This window comes from Oncorhynchus tshawytscha, linkage group LG06 (assembly GCF_018296145.1).
Source record: "Oncorhynchus tshawytscha isolate Ot180627B linkage group LG06, Otsh_v2.0, whole genome shotgun sequence".
Lineage (NCBI taxonomy): Eukaryota > Metazoa > Chordata > Actinopteri > Salmoniformes > Salmonidae > Oncorhynchus > Oncorhynchus tshawytscha.
Window position 1 is genome coordinate 66,624,048 of NC_056434.1, and position 18,141 is coordinate 66,642,188.

Below are 18,141 nucleotides of genomic sequence, written 5' to 3' on the forward strand. Positions count from 1 at the left end.
AGACGTTGCTAAAATGACATGAGTGCCACTTGCCAAGGTGAAGCCGCGCATTTCTGAACTGGTCTCTGAAAGGCAACAGCAGAAGTCACACTGATTTGCAGTAAATATTAATTATTATGTTTTTGTTTTTGTGTGAAAATCATGTTTTGATGATTTTGTTCTTTGAACACAGTGATGTTGATGCCCGGTTCATTTTGTCCACCAGTCAAATATATACCTATGTTTTGAATTTGAAAAAAATCATATTTTATTTTTCCAATTAAGGGTTCGGTGAATGTGCATATGTCACGCCCTGGTCAAAGTATTTTGTGTTTATTTTTATGTATTTGGTCAGGCCAGGGTGTGGCATGGGGTTTTTGTAATTGTGGTGTGTTTGTCTTGGGGTTTTGGTGGTGGTATTGGGATTGTAGCTTAGTGGGTTGTCTAGCAAGGTCTATGGCTGTCTGGAGTGGTTCTCAATCAGAGGCAGGTGCTTATCGTTGTCTCTGATTGGGAACCATATTTAGGCAGCCATATTCTTTGAGTTTGTCGTGGGTGATTGTCCTTAGTGTCCTATGTGTACTCGTTGTTAGTTTGCACCAGATAGGCTGTTTCGGTTTCGTTTATTGTTTTTTTGTAAGTTCGTGTTTCTTTGGTATATTAAACATGGATCGCAATCGACACGCTGCAGTTTGGTCCGACTCTCTTTCATCACCACTAGAAAACCGTTACAGAATCACCCACCACCAACGGACCAAGCGGCGTGTCAACAGGCAGGAGCAGCCGAAAAGGAGATGCTCACCAAGGATTTCTGGTCATGGGAGGAGATCTTCGACGGGAGAGGACCCTGGGCTAAACCAGGGGAGTGTAGCCGCCCAAAGGAGCAACAGGAGAAGAGGCAACAGAGGCAGCAGCAGCAGGAGCAGCAGCAGCTACAGTGGGAGAGGTTGCACCACCTGGAGTTATGGACATGGGAGGAGGAATTGGACGGTAAAGGACCCTGGAATGAGCCTGGAGATTATTGTCGCCCCAAAGCCGAGCTGGAGGCAGCAAAAGCAGAGAGGCGGCATTATGAGGAGCTAGCACGGCAGAGCGGATGGAAGCCCGAGAGTCAGCCCCAAAATTTCTTGGGGGCTTACAGGGAGTATGGCTATGCCAGGTAGGAGACCTGCGCAAACTCCCTGTGCTTACCGGGGGCTGGAGAGACCGGGCAGGCACCGTGTTATGCTGTGGAGCGCACGGTGTCTCCAGTGCGGGTGCACAGCCCGGTTCGGTATATTCCAGCTCCGCGTATCGGCCGGGCTAGATTGAGCGTCGAGCCAAATGCCATGAAGCCGGCTCTACGCATCTGGTCCCCAGTGCGTCTCCTTGGGCCGGCTTACATGGCACCAGCCTTGCGCTCGGTGTCTCCGGTTCGCCTGCATAGCCCAGTGCAGGCTATTCCACCTCGCCGCACTGGCAGGGCAACCGGGAGCATTCAACCAGGTAAGGTTGGGCAGGCTCGGTGCTCAAGAGCCCCAGTGCGCCTGCACGGTCCGGTCTATCCAGTACCACCTCCACACCCCAGCCCTCCGGTAGCAGCTCCCCGCACCAGGCTTCCTGTGCGTGTCCTCGATCCAGTACCACCAGTTCCAGCACCACGCACCAGGCCTTCAGTGTGCCTCGCCTGTTCAGCGCAGCCAGCGCTTTTCTCCTCTCCTGCGCTGCTGGAGTCTCCCGCCTGTTTAGCGCAGCCAGAGCCTTCCTCCTCTACAGCGCTGCCGGAGCCTCCCGCCTGTTTAGCGCAGCCAGAGCCTTTCTCCTCTCCTGCGCTGCCGGAGTCTCCCGCCTGTTTAGCGCAGCCAGAGCCTTCCTCCGACACAGCGCTGCAGGAGTCTCCCGCCTGTTCAGCGCAGCCAGAGCTGCCAGTCTGCATGAAGCAGCCAGTCTACATGGAGCAGCCAGAGCTGTCAGTCCGCATGGAGCAGCCAGAGCTGTCAGTCCGCATGGAGCAGCCAGAGCTGTCAGTCTGCATGGAGCAGCCAGAGCTGTCAGTCCGCATGGAGCAGCCAGAGCTGTCAGTCTACATGAAGCAGCCCGAGCTGCCAGTCTGCATGAAGCAGCCAGTCTACATAGAGCAGCCAGAGCTGCCAGTCTGCATGGAGCAGTCAGAGCTGTCAGTCTGCATGGAGCAGTCAGAGCTGTCAGTCTGCATGGAGGAGCCAGAGCTGTCAGTCTACAGGAAGCAGCCCGAGCTGCCAGTCTGCATGAAGCAGTCAGTCTACATGGAGCAGCCAGAGCTGTCAGTCCGCATGGAGCAGCCAGAGCTGTTAGTCTACATGAAGCAGCCCGAGCTGCCAGTCTGCATGAAGCAGCCAGTCTACATGGAGCAGCCAGAGCTGTCAGTCTGCATGAAGCAGCCAGTCTGCATGGAGCAGCCAGTCTGCATGGAGCTGCCAGTCTGCACGGAGCTGTCAGTCTGCACGGAGCTGTCAGTCTGCAAGGAGCTGCCAGTCAGCACGGAGCCGCCAGAGCGGTCAGTCTGTAAGAAGCCGCCAGAGCTGTCAGCCTATATGGAGCAGCTAGTGCCGCCAGTCTGCCCAGCGCCGCCAGTGCCCCCAGTCTGCCCAGCATCGCCAGTCTGCCCAGCATCGCCATCAGTCTGCCCAGCATCGCCATCAGTCTGCCCAGCATCGCCATCAGTCTGCCCAGCATCGCCAGTCTGCCCAGCATCGCCAGTCTGCCCAGCATCGCCAGTCTGCCCAGCACCGCCAGTCTGCCCAGCGTCGTCAGTCTGCCCAGCGTCGTCAGTCTGCCCAGCACCGCCAGTCTGCCCAGCGTCGCCAGTCTGCCCGGCGTCGCCAGTCTGCCCGGCGCCGCCGGTCTGCCCAGCATCGCCAGTCTGCCAGACTCTTCCAGATCGGCCAGTCAGCCAGACTCTTCCAGATCTGCCAGTCAACCAGACTCTTCCAGATCTGCCAGTCAACCAGACTCTTCCAGATCTGCCAGTCAACCAGACTCTTCCAGATCTGCCAGTCAACCAGACTCTTCCAGATCTGCCAGTCAACCAGACTCTTCCAGATCTGCCAGTCAACCAGACTCTTCCAGATCTGCCAGTCAGCCAGGATCTGCCAGTCAGCCAGGATCTGCTGAAACCACCAGCCAGCCAGGAGCTGGTAGATCTATCTACCTGCCTGAGCTTCCTCTCACTCCTGAGCTTCCTCTCACTCCTGAGCTTCCTCTCACTCCTGAGCTTCCTCTCACTCCTGAGCTTCCTCTCACTCCTGAGCTTCCTCTCACTCCTGAGCTTCCTCTCACTCCTGAGCTTCCTCTCACTCCTGAGCTTCCTCTCACTCCTGAGCTTTCTCTCACTCCCGAGCTTCCCTCAGTCCCGAGCTGCCTCGGTCCCGAGCTGTCCTTCAGTCCCGATCTGTTCCTCAGTCCAGTGGGGTTCTGGGTGAGGACTACTAGGCCATGGTCGGCGGCGAGGGTGGACTATCCAGGGACGAAGGGAGAGGGGACTAAGACATTAAAGGAGTGGGGTCCACGTCCCGCGCCGGAGCCGCCACCATGGACAGACGCCCACCCGGACCCTCCCTATTGTTTTGAGGTGCGTTCGGGAGTCCGCACCTTAGGGGGGTTCTGTCACGCCCTGGTCAAAGTATTTTGTGTTTATTTTTATGTATTTGGTCAGGCCAGGGTGTGGCATGGGGTTTTTGTAATTGTGGTGTGTTTGTCTTGGGGTTTTGGTGGTGGTATTGGGATTGTAGCTTAGTGGGTTGTCTAGCAAGGTCTATGGCTGTCTGGAGTGGTTCTCAATCAGAGGCAGGTGCTTATCGTTGTCTCTGATTGGGAACCATATTTAGGCAGCCATATTCTTTGAGTTTGTCGTGGGTGATTGTCCTTAGTGTCCTATGTGTACTCGTTGTTAGTTTGCACCAGATAGGCTGTTTCGGTTTCGTTTATTGTTTTTTTGTAAGTTCGTGTTTCTTTGGTATATTAAACATGGATCGCAATCGACACGCTGCAGTTTGGTCCGACTCTCTTTCATCACCACTAGAAAACCGTTACAGCATATGAAACTGGTGGGGTTCAGTAACTCCAACAAGGTAAAGAACCACTGGGCTAAGGTGTATGTATACTTCCGACTTCAACTGTACGTTCCCACCTATCATAGACGAAACTATAAAATCCTGTCATTTTCTCTTCATCAGCAGAAAACAAAGCAGAGACTTGCACGGTGGGGGCTTAAAATAGATTTACAATCACGTTATGTAAGAAAACACTGACTGTGCTAAACAATATAGAAAATTCCATGGTTGATTATATAAGTACTACACTCACACATCAGTTTGGGTGCTGGGGAACCATATGTTACTGGGGTGAATTTTCACACCCAAATCACACATGCAGCATCTCCCACAGTCAATTCAATAACTTGCCACTTGGGCAAAATACTGTATGTTTTGAAAACGGATGGGATGACAGAAGAGCTGCATGTAATTGTATGTACTTTTCCCGATGACAGAGCCCTGTTAAGGGGAAGTGAAGAGTAGCCTAGACAAGGGCATATTATCCCCCAGGTGTCCATTTTCCGCACCCACAGGTCATCATAGGCACACAAGTTTAGGTTATTCTATCTTTATTCACCTGTCTTCAAATTATATTTTTTAAATCCATCATATTGTCAACTGTCTAATTTCTCTGTTCTTCGCCTTGCATCATAAAAGCAACTTTATGTAGCAAAACTATTCTACTGTGTAAACACCGTCCAACTTTCTCAAGTAGGTTGCACTGTAACATGTCGTAACACAGCATTACTACACTGTAGCACGTCGTAACACAGCATTACTACACTGTAACATGTCGTAACACAGCATTACTACACTGTAGCACGTCATAACACAGCATTACTACACTGTAGCACGTCGTAACACAGCATTACTACACTGTAACATGTCGTAACACAGCATTACTACACTGTAGCACGTCGTAACACAGCATTACTACACTGTAGCACGTCATAACACAGCATTACTACACTGTAGCACATCGTAACACAGCATTACTACACTGTAGCACATCGTAACACAGCATTACTACACTGTAGCACATTGTAACACAGCATTACTACACTGTAGCGCATCGTAAAACAGCATTACTACACTGTAGCACGTCGTTACACAGCATTACTACACTGTAGCACGTCGTAACACAGCATTACTACACTGAAGCACGTCGTAACACAGCATTACTACACAGGTAGCACATCGTAACACAGCATTACTACACTGTAGCACATCGTAACACAGCATTACTACACTGTAGCACATCGTAACACAGCATTACTACACTGTAGCACGTCGTAACACAGCATTACTACACTGTAGCACGTCGTAACACAGCATTACTACACTGTAGCACATCGTAACACAGCATTACTACACTGTAGCACATCGTAACACAGCATTACTACACTGTAGCACGTCGTAAAACAGCATTACTACACTGTAACACGTCGTAACACAGCATTACTACACTGTAACACATCGTAACACAGCATTACTGCACTGTAGCACGTCGTAACACAGCATTACTACACTGTAGCACGTCGTAATACAGCATTACTACACAGTAACACGTAACGCAGCATTACTACACAGTAACACGTCGTAAAACATCATTACTACACTGTAACACGTAGTAAAACATCATTACTACACAGTAACACGTCGTAAAACAGCATTACTACACAGTAACACGTCGTAAAACAGCATTACTGCACTGTAACACGACGTAAAACAGCATTACTACACTGTAACACGTCGTAACACAGCATTACTACACTGTAACACGTCGTAACACAGCATTACTACACTGTAACACGTCGTAAAACAGCATTACTACACTGTAACACGTCGTAAAACAGCATTACTACACTGTAACACGACGTAAAACAGCATTACTACACAGTAACACGACCTAAAACAGCATTACTACACTGTAACACGACGTAACACAGCATTACTACACTGTAACACGGCGTAACACAGCATTACTACACAGTAACACATCGTAAAACAGCATTACTACACTGTGACACGACGTAAAACAGCATTACTACACTGTAACACGTCGTAACACAGCATTACTACACAGTAACACGTCGTAAAACAGCATTACTACACTGTAACACGTCGTAAAACAGCATTACTACACTGTAACACGATGTAAAACAGCAACTGAGTCTGAGACGGAGAGGTGGGTTGACAAGACAAGAGAAACTATTTCCATGCTTATCCACGTACCTTGATTAGTACGTGCTCATAACACCAAGTACCATATAGAATGCATTAGCTATATCTAAATCAACAATGCTTGCCGAGTTGCGGAGTAGATGCAGCTAACAATTTAGCCGTAAATCACTCCTTTTCCTGGATCCAGGACTTCCTGACAGGCAGACTCCAGGTGGTGAGGATAGGCAACACACCTCCGCCATGCTGACCCTCAGCATGGGGGGGCCCACGGGGGTGCATGCTTAGTCCCCTATTGTCCTCTATGTACACCCACAACTGCTTGGCCACACACAACTCCAGCACCATCATTAATCACTAATTGATGTAGTTCTGTCCTTAAACTGTTCTTATCTATTAATGTTCTGTATTATGTCATGTTTCATGTTTTGTGTGGACCCCATGAAAAGTAGCTACTCTTGCAACAGCTAATGGGGATCCCAATAAAATACCAAAAATACCAAGTTTTCCGATGGCACGACAGTGGTGGGCCTGATCGCCGATGAGACAGCCTACAGGGAAGAGGTTAGAGCCCTGCCAGAGTGGCCTCTAAAGTTGATCGTGGACTACAGGAAACAGGAGGGGGGGCACGCCACTTGCCATCGACGGAGCTGCAGTGGAGAGGGTCAAAAGCTTCAAGTTCCTCGGTGTGCACATCACATATGACCTGACATGGTCCAATCACACCACTACCGCTGTGAAGAAGGCGCAACGGTGCCTCTTCAACCTCAGGCGACTGAAGACACTTGGCATGGGCCCTTGGGTCCTCAAGAAGTTCTACAGCTGCACAATCGAGAGCATCTTGACCGGCTGCATCACCGTTTGGTACGGCAACTGCAACTCAACCATAAGGTTCTACAAAGGATGGTGAGGACGGCCCATCACTCGAGCCCCCTGCCCTCTGGGACATGTACTCCAGGTGGTGTCTGAGAAAGGCCCGAAAGATTGTCAAGGAGTCCTGTCACCCGAGCCACGGACTGTTCACTCTGTTACCATCTGGCAAGTGGCATCGTAGCATTGGGTCTCGGACCAACAGGCTCCAAGACAGCCACTACCAACAGGCCATCAGACTGCTGAACAGCTAACCTTAGATGTCTACCTGTACAGATATGCACCTACAGAGACTATTTGCACCTCAGAGACTATCTGCACCTTAGAGATGATTTGCACTGACTACCAACACCTCGAACCCTTACTCACAAACTTACACACATGCACCCACACATACTCAGAACTCTCTCTCTCTCTCTCACACACACACACACACACAGTCAACCCTGCTGTTCTATTTATTCCACAGCGTGATATGAAGACACTACCCACTTTATATGTATAAATACCGTGTAATACAGTCCAGTATTACTAGGCATACTATTTATTGTTATTGACTAATGTACTGCATTTTTGAGGGAGCTAGCACACAAGCATTTCACTGCACATTTTATATCTGCTGTAAACGGCGTGTGCGACTATAATAACGTTTGATTTGATTTCAACTGGTAAACGCCGTTGGAGATGATCTGTATCAATGCTAACACACCGTGCACGCAAGTTAAATATCTGGTAGAAGCAAACAACAAGGTATGGCGTGCATACCACATGCACGCCATACAAGGTATGGCGTGCATGTGGCTGCGTGTGCGCAGTCTAAATAATCAAGAGAGACCGTTAGATAACGAAGTCGAAATCCAATGTGCTGTGGTCACGGTGCAGACAGACCATCCTCTTGCAACGCATCCCTATGGTGAACGTCACTCTCAATGTATCACAGGACTGGCGTGCATTTAGCCTACACGCGATTGCAGCCTGCATTTGTCCATGTTCCATAACTTAAGTCGTGTTCTAAATTGGTAATTTTATCTAAATCCTTCCAATTTCTCATTTGGTATCAAGTTTGTGGACAGACGACTTACCTTTTCAACCCCGCTGTTGCCTTGTCCCTTGTCCTGAGGGACTTGAGTGAAACGCTCTGCCGCTAAACCCCAGTCAAACCTCCTCTAGCGTCACCCTGCGCTGCAGCCAAGGCAACCAAATGCTCGCGATATTTTGGCTTGGCGTATTGAGAGGTGATATCCAAGTGTTTGGCACAGGGGGACGGACTGAGAAGGAAAAAAGGGGACACTGACTGATGATTTTATTTCACATTTTTAAGGTGTTTGTCACAGGTAAAGTTCCTTTGAAATTCATCCCTGTTACATCACTGTCTTCCATCAAGTGAATTACACCGTGGGGCCCTAAAGAGGGTCCCCACACGTTAGACTGGCCTCCTGTCTATTCGTTCCACTGAAGATTATAGTCAGTCTTACACTGTACACATGCGAGATACAAAGAATAACAGATGCAAACTACAATTGGAAAAAAGTTTATTAGGGAGAAAACGTGGGTGATGCAGTAGAACATCATCTCTATCACTCAACAGAAATGAACACATCTCACCTCATGCTTACTGCATGTGTCCTAGGATGGGTTGGATTTGCAGGGGCTTGACAAAGCTGTCAAAAGTGAAAGCGGCATAGAAACACAGAAAAAAAACACAGAAATACAGTAAAAGCCATGATGGTAGAAGGCTAGAAGCTAAATGAACAACTTGTGGCTGTCCTGATGAGCAATGAGTCACATCAACATGCTGAAAAGCTAAACAATACTCAAACTCTCCGTTGAGTTTACCTGTTCTCCTCATGGACATATGTTATGTTGCTGCTTTGTGAATAAGCTACACACTTGTAGTGTGATTGCACAATACACTATGCTCCTTAAATGAATCATCATGAAAAAAGATGTGTAAGCATAAATCAGAGTTATGGAGGTCTATTGTGTTTACTTTGTCTCCTTCTCTCTCTCTCTGTCTAAATTAAAGAGCCCAATATTGAGCTGTGTGGTTCGTTTCATACACACTTTCCTATTAATTAATTCAACCCAAGGAAAAGCTGACTGCATCCCAAACCTTTCAAAAGAAAGTGATGGTTTTTGTTTATGTAATTGTATATATTCGTGCATGGTCTTTTATCTGCACATCTGGGTCTGTGGGGCATGCTATTCACAGGTCGTCAGTCTCCCCATCGAAGGGCATGGTGTCCAACTCGATGTGGATGCTGCTGGGCTCACCGCTCCCCACCCAGCCTATAGGAGTGCGGTTGAAGGAGGGTCGAGCGCCAATCTCATGCTGGTATACTACAGCCAGTTCAGGCTCATCATGGGCCACCTCATGGGTGTCTGGCAGCTGGAAGGTCATGAGCTGAGAGGCCTTATCAAAGCCCCCAAACGGTGTAGCACTCCTAAGACCGATAAAGTGATGGGCAACAAAAGAAGATCAGACTAATAAGTTAAATGAATCTTCTAAGGCAACTTTGTGTCACATACATGGATGGACAATACAAAGAGTCTGAGTTTGAGAGTAAATGGGTGGGCTCCATTACTTCATACTCTTTTCAAATAAATATATATTTTTTAGATGCTATGGAGTCAACCAAGCAAAGCATAGAGGGGACTGTACCTGTTGAAGGACTTGAACTTGGGCAGATCATGGTGGGCATGGGGGCCTGGCATATGATATCTCATGCTGGATGTCAGCTCCTGGTTGCCCTTCATGGCCTTTTCCCATGGTGATACGTATGAGGGGACAAAATCATGCCTCTTCTTGGCCTTGTCTAAGGCCACTTCTACCCCATGACTACCTGTAGGAAGAAAACAGCGAGTCAGGAAACCAGATATTCTATCACATGATGTTCAAGCCTCTTTGGAATAAATCTCCAGGAAAAGTCAAGTCAGGCTAAATCTGATATACTGATTGCACTGCACTCCCTTAATTCCAAAATCACTTGTTCTAATCTCGTGAGTTGATATGAGCGGATACTGACCATGACCATGTTCTCCTGGAGCAACATCATCATGATGTCCATGGTGTCCATGCTCTTGACCATGCTCATGTCCCTGACCATGACCATAACCATGCCCATCTTTTCCTGGTTTGGGAGGGGGCACAGGAGGGCCTGCCTTCTTTTCCACCATGTGGCCATTAGCGTCCAACATCATTGTGCCACCTAGGCTGGGGACCAACTTCTGGAAGTTCTCCTGAAATTAAACACACAAGACAAGCTTCCAACCTGGGTGGTTGTTGATATATACATTGATAGCCTCAACATTGTGATCATTTCCCTATCTATCCATGGGTTGTACTTCCTTCCCTCATCCATTGCCAATTTTCACTGCAATTGTTTTACATTAAAGCTCTTTGGACAGAATTTCTACATGAACTATATATTATACTAACATGTATTATTGTTATATCAAGTTTTCTTAATTTTGACTTGGATGATTGACCTCCTTTTTCTTACCATAGACTCGCTGTTGAAGAGGTCAGGGTTATTCTCATATATGAACTTCTCCACACGCTTCTGTCTCCTCTGGAACATCTTGGAGCCCTTGTTGGTGAAGAGGTTCAGCTCTTCCAGCATGGTGTCCTTGGGAGTCTTGATCTTCGTCCCCAAGTCAAACTCTGACGCCTCAGGCTCTGACTCATACTCTGCAGATGAGAAATGTTCACAGTCTATTAATTTCTCTTGTTGTTTCTCGACATTATACTGTATGAACATACTGTATAAGGCTCTATTCCATTAAACTTATTTATCCAGGTTTCCGGGATAAATCAAAAACATAATTATTCTGGTTCAGCAAATGTTCAAACTTGGATTATTGGACTCAAAAATGTCTGCAGTATGATACAAAAATACTCTCATACACGCATGTATCTCCCTATGCAGAAAGAATCTTACCTGTGGTTTGAATTGGTTCTACAGTTTGCTTAGCATTGTTTGAATGAATGTTAAAGTACTTTGCGTGCATCATATTTCATCTAGAAAACACATCTGTGTGGGTGTGACGTGATCTCTACATCTCAGCAGAAATTACACTCAGTGCAGATGGTTGCCTAGGAGGGGGATGCTCTCAGATTCTTGGTATCATTACGGTGGAAAATTCATAAATCTCTCTGCCCAAAGATGAACTGGCTGTTCTTCAACAATGTGGCTGTTGAAGGAGAGAGAGCAGAGAACAGCTCATCCCCGAGTTTGGGCCTGACTCTGACTGAGGCTTTATGGCTTTATGAGGTAAGGCCTGAGTCGTTTTCATGTCTGTGTTGTCTATATTTGTTCTGTTCTCGGTGCTTATGATCCATTGGTCAGAAGTCACAGGGTGTTGAAACAGAGAGGATGGGTGAAGGGAGAAAGTCTTCAATCTGTAACACTGCACAGGGAAGACGTTCCACAACAATTCTAAAGCTCTGGAGCACAGTATAATAATACAATACCTATATAACAGTAGGCTATAGTACTAATATAATACATATGTGTCTTTTATACTTTTTTTGTAGTAGCCTGATCATTCTTTGCTTTGTTCTTTATCTATCTATCTATCTATCTATCTATCTATCTATCTATCTATCTATCTATCTATCTATCTATCTATCTATCTATCTATCTATCTATCTATCTATCTATCTATCTATCTATCTATCTATCTATCTATCTATCTATCTATCTATCTATCTATCTATCTATCTATCTATCTATCTATCTATCTATCTATCTATCTATCTATCTATCTATCTATCTATCTATCTATCTATCTATCTATCTATCTATCTATCTATGGTAAGCTCTTATGTCAAATGTTCTCTGTGTGTAAAAAAAACAAAACAGGTTTTCAGATAGCAGCTGTTTATTTACATAGCACCATCAGGCCTTAGAACTTTGTTATGAGAACATTCATCCCACACTGTTTTGACTAAGCACATCCTCTCAACATGACATCCTTTTAGTTCCTGCTAAGAAGTTCTTGCCACCCTTTTCCATTGCAGGAACTGTCACTAGATAAACACGCATCAACTCTGATTAAATTTGGTGGATGTAATAATTTCGCACTCCTGTTTGTTTTCCTGGCAATAAATTCTGCAGTTCAAAAGGACTATGCTTGTGACTCATTGACTTTTGTGCCATTACGATTTTGCAATGTTTGACAGTACCATTTTTATGTTGACTTTAAAAGTCAACACTAGTTATGTGATTCAAATTTCATTTCTGACTATATCTGTTATAAGCTACAACAGAAGTGGCTTCTCTGGTGGGGCGGAATACGTTTGAATGCTGAAGCTAGCTGGCACAGCCACAAATTCATCAAATCTGATTTTAAACCTAACCCTAACCTTAAAAGGGGCAATGCAGTTAAAAATGTGATTTTATGTAAATATCTTCAAATGTTTTCCTAACGCCCACATGATCAGACTGAGCATTTCACAGGTCAAAGGAGTCTCAGGGAAGTACATGATCAAAAATATATTGTGGGGTTATTTTCATTAAATAAACACACACGGTGATTTATTAGACATGCAGTGATGATTTCCAAATAAAATGACAAAGATTGCATGGGAACTTTAACCTCAAACTTAATCACACTTCTTACAAATATACTTAACCCTAACCTTAAATTAATTTCATAACTTTTTACAATATAGTCTCTTCGGACTTTGCAGCTGGCCCATCATGCGAAAATTCGCTCAGTTCTGCGTTAAGAACTAGATTTATCTCAATAAACATGAACCTGCTGTTAAAACACAGCTTTCTGCATAGGCCTTATTGCTACATCTGTCAGGACACTTAACACAAAAAAGTATGAAGTGCACAGCACAACTGAAGTGAAAGGGCAGCACAAATTTACACTTTACTGATGTCAACGGAGACTACTATATCTACTTGCACGCAGATCTGGAGCACTTAATGGATGGAGAGGAAAAACACCTGTCATAATTTTCATTAAAAATCATCATGCCATCGCTGTTTAATGAAGCATGGATCCTAACAGCTGAGAGGGAGGGGAGAGTAAACCATTACTGCGATGATTATAAAGGACAGATCATATTTGTGCTGTGAAATCTAGGAGATAAATGTTTGTGTGTGTGACAGGGCGCTAGTCATTAGGACATGTTAAGTGTATCCATGTGGAGGAGCCTCTTTGACAAGTGTCCCCCTGCCCGCCCTCTCGGTTTACCAATTAGTTCAGTATGTTACTCTTGATAATACCACAGGCTCATATTGATAAATGTTACTGAGCAGAATTGAATGTATGGTACTGTGCGGTCTCTCACATAACTTTGGGAGATCTCATTATCTTTTTTTAATGATATGTGAGCAATGTACCTTTGTACATGCAATGTGTTGTGTTCATGAGCTCACATGTTCGTGCCTTACCATCTTGAGTGACATGTGACAGGTCAGTGATGATCTTAGAGGGCTTTTTCCGCTTGTTAGGTGGGGCAGGTGTTCCATGAGGCATGACTGCAGACTGAGAACACATGTAAACAGGAAGTTAGAAAAGGTCACAGGACATACCAAGCTACTGTATAATATGTCTGGATTTAGCTTATATATATATATACAGTACCAGTCAAAAGTTTGGACACACCTACTCATTCTCCATTGTAGAATAATAGTGAAGATATCAAAACTATGAAATAACACATATGGAATCATTTAGTAACCAAAAAAGTGTTAAACAAATCAAAATATATGTTATATTTGAGATTCTTCAAAGAAGCCACCCTTTGCCTTGATGACAGCTTTGCACACTCTTCACATTCTCTCAACCAGCTTCACGAGGTAGTCACCTGGAATGCATTTCAATTAACAGGTGTGCCTTGTTAAATCAATCAGTTGTGTTGTGACAAGGGAGGGGTGGTATACAGAAGATAGCCCTATTTGGTAAAAGACCAAGTTCATATTATGGCAAGAACGGTCAAATAAGCAAAGAGAAACGACAGTCCATCATTACTTTAAGACATGAAGGTCAGTTATTCCGGAACACTTCAAGAACTTTGAAAGTTTCTTCAAGTGCAGTCGCAAAACCACCAAGCACTATGACGAAAGGAAGACCCAGAGTTACCTCTGCTGCAGAGGATAAGTTCATTAGAGTTAACTGCACCTTAGATTGCAGCCCAAATAAATTCTTCACAGAGTTCAAGTCATAGACACATCTCCATCTCAACATCAACTGTTCCAAGGATACTGCGTGAATCAGGCCTTCATGGTCAAATTGCTGCAAAGAAACCACTACTAAAGGATACCAATAATAAGAAGAGACTTTCTTGGGCCAAGAAACTCGAGAAATGGACATTAGACCGGTGGAAATCTGTCCTTTGGTCTGATGAATCCAAATTTGAGATTTTTGCTCCCAACCGCTGTGTCTTTGTGAGATGCAGAGTAGATGAACAGATGATCTCCACATGTGTAGTTTCCATCATGAAGCATGGAGGACAATGTGTGAGGGTGTGGGGGTGCTTTGCTGGTGACACGGTCTTTAATTTATTTAGAATTCAAGGCACACTTAACCAGCATGGCTACCACAGTATTCTGCAGTGATACGCCATCCCATCTGGCTTGCGCTTAGTGGGACTATCATTTGTTTTTCAACAGGACAATGACCAAAAACACACCTCAAGGCTGTGTAAGGGCTATTTGACCAAGAAGGAGAGTGATGAAGTGCTGCATCAGATGACCTGGTCTCCATAATCACCCGACCTCAACCCAATTGAGATGGTCTGGGATGAGTTGGACCATACAGTGAAGGAAAAGCAGCCAACAAGTACTCAGCATATGTGGGAACTCCTTCAAGACTGTTGGAAAAGCATTCCAGGTGAAGCTGGTTGACAGAATAACAAGAGTGTGCAAAGCTTTCATCAAGGCAAAGGGTGGCTACTTTGAAGAATCTCAAATATAACATCTATTTTGATTTGTTTAACACTTTTTTGGTTACTACATGATTCCATGTGTTAGTTCATAGTTTTGATGTCTTCACTATTATTCTACAATGTATAAAATATATTTTTTTAATGAGTGGGTGTGTCCAAACGTTTGACTGGTAGTGTATATATGTGTATATATAGTCTCTCTGTAGCCACTCAATAGCAGAAAAAAAATAATTGTGGAAAGGCAGCACAGAGAGAGGAGATCGGGGATTGGAGTCCCTCTAGTGATAATCTCTAACCATTGCACTTTGTTGGGACCCACACTTATGAGGCCATGCTTCTGAGGGCATGAAGAACACATGCAGACTGCACCCTGCTCCTTTTCCAAGTTCAGAGTGGCTTCAGATCCATAACATTCCCCGAGCCAAGAGATGTCCGTCCGTGAGAAAACATATAGCCCACTGTAAGTTTCTGTTTTGTTTGATCTGACAACTCTAGAAATGAGAAAGGTTTAACACAGAGTATAATGTATGCCTACAGTGGTTGCAGTAAACACATTCCTCTTCATGAGCTGATGAGCACACACTACCAAGACTTTCAGATAAATCCAATTTGCAGTAAACACATCGATCCAATTTGATGGATACGATGAACATGGCTGTAATCATAGATTCTTAAAGTATGTATGAATCTGACACAGGAACTCTGTAGTCTAGGTTGCTAGGTGAAGCTTGAAGACATGGAAGATCTCAGTTGGGATACAGTACAAGCACCACACCGCCCAGCATGTTTATGTCTCACAGAGCCCCTTTCTATATACTGTAGTTCTCCTTTCAGCCATACTGTTCTGTATCTACTGAGAGTCTGCAGCTTCTTGAAGACCCACTCTGTGGCAAACTTCGCATCACATCGACTGACTGTAACCTAATCCACCAGAGCTATTTTCAGCCAAGACCTTTTAGCGGCGAGTAGTGGCGTCAGTGTACTATCAGATGTGTGAGACGCAATGGACACTCATATACAAACACATACACATTGGCACAATTGTCAAGAGAATGATCTAATCTTCCCAAAATTAAAATGAAGATGTTGAGGGGTGATAGGTGGGTGGATTGGAGAAGGTATTGTGGGGGAGGACTTTGTAAATCCCCTGTAAAATTATCACCAGCTGAGGACCCCAGCACTCAGGTTTCACCTCCCCAGCTGGTTATTCCAGGCTTTGCACACCATATAAAATGTGCTGTTGGACAAAAGGGGAGCAGTCAGCACATTCTCTCAGAGCCTGCCTGCGTCTTTGAGTGATGGGCAAATTCTAAAAATGTTCAATGAACATCAAGATCACTTCACCATGCCTTCAAAAGCACTTTATATCCCATAAATGAATAAATAATGCCTTCCTTATTGAGTCAAGGTCTTCAAACATAATTTCAATTCTCAAGTGCAGTTCTTTTTGAATGCTATAGGTGAAGATCTTGCACAACTGTCTTTGCTTTCCAGTTTTGCCGTTGACGGCCAAGTCATGCATGCAATTGGTTAGTAAAATCAAGCTGATGGCATGAACCACTCACCCAGTTTTTTAAAATCCTTATGTTCAAGGAGGTCTAGTAATACCAGTAGGAGATGAAGGCTGCAGGTTAATCTTAATCAGAAGTTTACAAATCCCAGGGTGCCTCTGACCTGTGGCTGGACTCAGATCCCAGGGAGTGTGAAATCCACCCTGAGCTTGGATGGAAGATCTTTGAGGGGGCTGGAGGGAGGGGGGTTGAGGTTGGGGTAAAAGCAAAAGTAAAAGTGGGGGATGAGGGGTGAAAGTGCTGATGGGGCTATCAAGAGATGGTCCGGGGGGCCTATATATAGAACCGGTGCAGGGTGAGGGGGGAGTCTAAACTTAGTTATAATAGAGCCTCAAAGGACGGAGGAGTGTCTGAGGGTGTGATTTGGGGTTGGTGTCATTGGTTTGCCCATTTTACCCTTCATTAATTAACTCCAACCTTCCAATAGATTATCAGTTTTCTGTCAGGCAGAGGCATCCTTGCTGTTCTATGTTATTCGTGGTCATATAGCCTCCTAAACCAAAGTGGGTGCTGATTTGTTGGCTCAGACAAATCCACAGCTCTCTCCATGGCTTAATGGCTGAACGTTTTTTAATATATGTGCCTGTTAGTGTTATTCGATCCATACGTTAGACCAGGGTGTGATATTTTGTAGATTGGTTACTTTACATTCTCAATTCATAGATAATTTCAAGTTCTCCCATGTCTGTACAAATCTGTACTCCGTATCACAGTGAAAGCCGGGGTGATGTAGCCTACTGTAGGGGAAAAATCAGGCCAAAAGGATGAGTGAAGAACAAAAATCAAAGTGAAGAGTGCCATCACACATCTCACCCACACATTGCTATTTGCTCTTTGTGATGATTCATTTTACAGTCATTGTCACAGCTTCTCTCTCCCCTGTGTGCTCACTAGAAGAGAAGTGAGTCAAATGTACCATTTGCACCTTGCCTCTTCATTTGAAACATTTCCATTAGTAAGGGAGGTTAACAGTGACTCAGGAGGCCTGAATTTTTAACCTTGACATCTGACCTTGCGGCTTGCAGTGCTTCACTGTTAGCAGCAGGAGCTTGTCTACTAAGATTGAAGGACGGGTTATGTTGTGTTATGGTGAATTGTTGTGTTACAGGAAACAAATCAATTAATCACAAATAAAAACTGCTGGCATAATATACTGTATTTCCCAGCTCATAATAGACATCCGTTATTCATTTCCCACTGTTCTCATTTATATCTCAAAACCTCACCCTCTGCATTGGACCCAGTAATGTTTTTTTCTGCACTCAACATTTCAGCCTTGGAATATCCGTCACAGATATAGGCTACTACTGTAATACTACTGTTATACCATTTCCTCATATCATAATATTATTTTAAAAATTCTACCCAATTGCGATCTTATCTCATTGCTGTAACTCCCCAACGGGCTCGGGAGAGGCAAAGGTCGAGTAATGCGTCCTCTGAAACATGACCCGCCAAACCATGCTTCTTAACACCCGCCCGCTTAACCCGGAAGCCAGCTGCACCAATGTGTTGGAGGAAACACCGTTCAACTGACGACCGAGGTCATCCTGCAGGCACCCGGCCCACCACAAGGAGTCGC

The 18,141-nt window shown here is 45.0% G+C and overlaps 2 protein-coding genes across 6 annotated transcripts in view; both read right to left on the minus strand.

The window, feature by feature from the left end:
- Window positions 1-8,264, minus strand: part of usp54a (ubiquitin specific peptidase 54a) — a 107,533-nt gene extending 99,269 nt beyond the window's left edge. For 3 of the 5 annotated variants that reach the window (XM_042323527.1, XM_042323528.1, XM_042323529.1), the window contains exon 1: window positions 8,165-8,264. The gene's annotated coding sequence lies outside the window, so the exon portion shown is untranslated. The remainder of the gene's footprint in view (window positions 1-8,164) is intronic. The other 2 variants (XM_042323524.1, XM_042323526.1) reach the window with 2 other exon arrangements.
- Window positions 8,265-8,597: 333 nt separating this feature from the next.
- LOC112252929 (myozenin-1) lies at window positions 8,598-16,729 on the minus strand. Its single transcript, XM_024424642.2, has 6 exons — window positions 16,554-16,729; window positions 13,493-13,586; window positions 10,586-10,773; window positions 10,109-10,322; window positions 9,745-9,925; window positions 8,598-9,526 (listed from the first exon to the last, which is right to left on the minus strand). Exons 2-6 carry the CDS (start codon window positions 13,575-13,577, stop codon window positions 9,289-9,291), a joined length of 906 nt encoding a protein of 301 aa, XP_024280410.1. The 5' UTR covers window positions 13,578-13,586; window positions 16,554-16,729; the 3' UTR covers window positions 8,598-9,288.
- Between the last annotated feature and the right edge of the window lie 1,412 nt (window positions 16,730-18,141).